Genomic DNA, 4,783 nt, shown 5'->3' with positions numbered 1-4,783 from the left:
CTTCATCTGCTGTCATGTAACAATTTTTCATAAACCTGATTGCATCTATGTCGGATCGTCGATATAATACAAATATCATCAGGTATACTGAAAAGTGGAACAATGTCCCAAATGGTTCTACAAATACATAACAGAAGTTTGCAAATACTTCCTATTTCACACAGCACCATTATTCGTATTCTAGCTAGTAGAGCAGCATACAAGCTGGAGTGTTTCTCTTTGATGGGGAAGTACAATCAGCAAATTATAAGGCTTTCAAGTTCATCTTTGCCACTTGGTCTTCACCTTCCAAACTTCACTGCGAGTTGAACATAGATCCAGTCGTAAATCCTGTCCGCCATCTGGAAGAGAGCAATTCTGATGGACTTTTTCATGATCATTGCGCCCCAATATGCCCAAAATCCGATTATAAATCCCATAGCAATGAAGGCATAATCCAGAACTTTTTCAAGCTTGCTGCCATTACCATCATCATCATCTTTTGCATGAAGTGGACCTCGCTGGGCTTCATCACTAGGACACTCGGGTAGTGGCCAACCACAAAGGTCCTTGTTGCCAGCGTATATCGCAGGGTCATCGAAGGTTAAAAATTGATTCCCGGTTGGGATTCTTCCGGACAAGTTATTGAAAGAGAGATTCAAGTGACTGAGAAAGTTTAGAGCAGACAAGTTGGAGGGAATTGTGCCAGTGAGATTGTTCATTGATAAGTCAAGAGAAAATAACTCTGTCAAAAAGGCAATGTTTTCAGGAATTGTACCAGTCAAGTGATTGTTGGACAAGCTCAGGAAGTGCAAATCACGAAGCATCATTAGCTCGTTTGGGATTTCACCAGAAAGATTATTATGCGATAGGTCTATGCTGGTCACGAGGGAGAGAATTCTAATGTATTCATAGGTTGATCCTTTGGCAGTTATTAGGATCTTATCCTTTGGTCTATAAGAGCCCATAGGTGCCATTGCACATTGAAGATTATTATCATGGCATGGGTTAGAATTGGTATAATCTTGAAACATAGCCCTGAAATGTCCTACAGATGAAGGTATTTTACCAAATAATTTATTGAAAGAAAGATCCAAGACCTTAAGAGAAGCGAGGTATCCTATATTTATTGGGATGACACCGGTGAAAGAGTTTGAACTCAAACGCAAAATTTGTAGAGAAGTGAGATATCCAACCCATGTTGGTATTTTGCCCGACAATTTATTTTCACCGAGATCAAGAGTGATTAACAATTTACATTTTTTTAGGAAAGAAGGAAATTGTCCAGAGATACTATTATTGTTCAAATGTAGATACTCTAATGCATGAGGAAATGAGTTTTGACAATGTGGGAATGTACCAGATAAGTGATTGTTAGACAAATCAATGAAAAATATGGAAGTTAAATTACAAAAGAAGGGTGGAAAACTACCATTTATATGGTTATTAGACAACACTAAAATTTGAGCAGAGTCTGTAATTGTTATGTTCTTTGGAATTGACCCTTCAAATGAGTTATTTGAAAAATCAGTAAATGGAGAAAGAGTAGAAGGTATTAGACCACTCAAATTATTTGAACTTAGGTCAAGACATTGAAGCCTAGTGTTTGGAATGAAGTTTGAGAACCAGAGTGGAATTGTTCCTGAGAGTCCTACTCCAGAAAGATACAGTGAATTCAAATACCTTTGGGATTGAATCCATGAAGGAAATGTACCTCCCAAATGACAGGAACTCATATCAATTTCATAGGCATGAAAAGGGGGATGCCAATCATTTGGTAGAATCACATTCAAGGAGTTAAAAGATATATTCAAATACGATAAGCTTGTAAGTTGAGAAAAGTGAGCTTCAGTCATGTTACCTTGGAGGGAATTTGAGGAGAGGTCCAGTTCCTGTAAGTGAGCTAACAGTCCAAGGTTGGATGGAATACTTCCACTCATATTATTGTCGCCAATGCTTAAGGATGATAACACTGCTCCTTGTGGACAATTAGATAAGCCATCAAGTAGATCTGCTAACTCTCCGATGATATTGTTTAATGACAGATCTAGCATCCATAGGTTGCATAGGCGGCTAAAAGTCTTTGGTATTTCTCCAGTTAAGTGGTTCTCTGATACATCCAAATGACGTAGGTTGGAAATTCTACCAATCGTTGTTGGTATTTCTCCAGTTAAGTGGTTCTCTGATACATCCAAATAACGCAGGTTAGAAATTCTACCAATCGTTGTTGGTATTTGCCCAGTCAGAAGGTTGGCGTGTAAATCTAATCCTGACATATTATGAAGACTCCCCAAAGTTTTTGGTATTTCTCCAGTAATCTTATTTCCAAACAAACCCAAATACTTCAAGGAACTAACATTACCAAGACTCTCTGGTATCGATCCTGTGATGTTGGTTTCGATCAAATATAGCTCTTCCAAGTTTGGAAGGTTTCCTACGTTCGATGGCATCTCTCCTGTTATATCATTTTGAGACAAATCAAGACATTCCAAATGGATAAGTTTCCCTATTGTTCTTGGAATATCTCCAGTTATTCGAGTGTAGTACATACTCAAGTGTCTCAAGCTTGTGTAATTCCCTAACATCTCTGGGATTCTCCCATAGATGTTATTACCGTCTAAAGCTAAGAACTCCAGTCGGCGCGGAAGGATCGACAAAATTGTTGAAATTTCTCCAGATAATAAGAAATTCCATTGCAAAACTAAATATTGCAACATTCTGCTAACATTCTTCAGAATTGTAGAAAATTCTCCTGCTATTTGAGTATCGACCAAAACTAGCTTCCTCAAATTATGCAGAGCTCCCAAAGCAACTGAAAGCGCCTCGGCTTCAAACACCCAGCATCCAGATAGATCGAGGTGTTCAAGATTACTGGCATGAGACAGCCACCTCAACATGGAAGCGCTGATGTTCCATTCATTCCAACTGAGATCGAGCATGGTGAGGGATGTGAGGTTAATTGTGGGTAAAGAAGGCGGAACAGGTGGGAGATTTGCATCCCCCAAAAGCAACACTTGTAGAGTAGGAATCAAATTAATTTGGTGGAGCCAATTGGTTGCTTTAGAGAGGTTGACACAACTCATGTCGAGATATTGTAGAGAATTTAAGTTGGAGAGCCAACTCAAGTTATTTGAGAATAGAGTACTTGGATATGTATAAGTATAACAATTTCCAAGGTCAAGGTGTTGTATGTGGGAAAGATTCCCTAATACAGGAGGAATTAATCCATAAAAAAAGGCATTGGAGAGGTTAAGGTATTCCAAGTGCACAAGTGAGGCAATCATGTGGGGCACGTGCGCATATGAGAAGTTATTAAAGCTCAAATCCAGATATCTCAAATGCTTCAGTTCAAACAGAGAAGGATTTACCTTGCTCGCACCAATACTCTCCACCCATGGATACTGAAGGTCAAGCCTAGTGACATAACCACTAACATTGTCGCAAGCAACTCCTCTCCACTTGCAGCAATCATAGCCGGTCCATGAAGATAACCACTCGCCAGGATCATACATATCGCTCTTGATGGCAATCAAAGCTCTCCTTTCACTCTCTAGGCAGGTGTTCCCCTTGTTGGCATGTAGAGAATCATCACAGTTTGCTCTATTGCTCAACAGTATTAAAGCGGCAAAGATAACTATAGCATGCTTTGAGGAACTAGAAATCACCATGAAATCCCAATTAAGAGTCATTCGTAAGTTGATTCTCTCTCTAGGAAAGAGGGGAAGGAGATGTGAGTTGGAGGGAATGCAATACTTAGTTCGCATATATATAAGTTGTCTTAACCGTGTGAAAGTTTATCAATATGCTTGGTTTCGATTGGAAAATTAGATGACTTTTGTTCGTAATAATCCAATAAGTCAAGTTGAGAAAATGTTGTCATTTTCATAATCAATGGTCAACAAGTCAATTTATTTTATTAATTGACAAATTTTCTTTTAAAATAGGAAAATGAACCTTCAATTTTTAACCTTTACGAGGAGTGCAAATTACCCTTGTTATCCTTTCGATTTGCATGTCTTCCTCGACCGCAAGCGAAACCGCTTCACAAACTATTCTTCTTCCTTCTTGCTCGACCTAAAATTCATACAGGAGGGGGCAATCACAGTTGGCAAAAAGGCAAAACGTTTGTCCCAACGGTCTCACAGTCTATCCTAGGATCAACATGGAAGGAGGAGACAATCACAAAAAATATGAAACTACCATATCAATGATTCCTAGAATCAGTCCAACGGATATGGAGGGAAATAAATGTAGTTATATAAGTGGAAGGTACATGGCGGAGATGTTAACCTCATACAGTGACACCCCGAGGATCGACCCCTGTACCTCTCAATCATAAAACCATACACTCAATCTGTACTACACCCTGAGGTCAGAAGGGGACAATCACAAAAAAAAATGTGCCTCCTAGAGTCGGTCTCACGGATATGGAGGGAGATAAATACAGGTACATAGGTGGAAAGTATATGGCGGAGACATTAACCCCAAACAGTAACACTCCGGGGATCAACCCCTGGACCTTTCGGTCATAGAACTATGCACTCCCTATCTGTGCTACTCCCTGGGGAAGAAGGGGACAATCACAAGCTTAGGCAGGTGGTGGCTGTGATGTCAAGCAAGTAGAACAAAGGGTTTGCTAAGGAGGACAATACATGGACAATGACACGAGGACAATTAAGGAAAAACGAATGCTATTTCAATAAAAGAAAAAAGAAACATAAAAGAATACCCTTTTAATGATTTCTCTTAATATCTTTAAAAAAAAATGATGATGAATTAGATAGATGTCAATTTTTAAACATTA

The 4,783-nt window shown here is 39.1% G+C and overlaps 1 protein-coding gene across 1 annotated transcript; it reads right to left on the bottom strand.

Annotated features, from left to right (window-relative positions):
- Positions 1 to 281: 281 nt before the first annotated feature.
- LOC122004602 (LRR receptor-like serine/threonine-protein kinase GSO1) lies at positions 282 to 3,668 on the bottom strand. The gene is made up of 2 exons (XM_042559464.1): positions 1,841 to 3,668; positions 282 to 1,027 (listed from the first exon to the last, which is right to left on the bottom strand). The coding sequence occupies exons 1-2, from the start codon at positions 3,666 to 3,668 to the stop codon at positions 282 to 284; spliced, it is 2,574 nt and encodes an 857-aa protein (XP_042415398.1).
- Between the last annotated feature and the right edge of the window lie 1,115 nt (positions 3,669 to 4,783).

Source organism: Zingiber officinale, chromosome 7B (assembly GCF_018446385.1).
Source record: "Zingiber officinale cultivar Zhangliang chromosome 7B, Zo_v1.1, whole genome shotgun sequence".
Taxonomy (NCBI): Eukaryota; Viridiplantae; Streptophyta; class Magnoliopsida; order Zingiberales; family Zingiberaceae; genus Zingiber; species Zingiber officinale.
Note: the sequence above shows the minus strand (reverse complement) of the source record. Positions and strands in the feature narration are given on the sequence as shown.

What these genes read in the sequence shown, in the direction of transcription:
- LOC122004602 (XM_042559464.1), bottom strand. Translation starts at nt 3,668, where the DNA reads ATGACTCTTAATTGGGATTTCATGGTGATTTCTAGTTCCTCAAAGCAT. An exon ending in CTCCTCAAATTCCCTCCAAG is followed by an intron (nt 1,028 to 1,840) that starts GTAACATGACTG and finishes CTTCATCTGTAG; the next exon opens with GACATTTCAGGGCTATGTTT.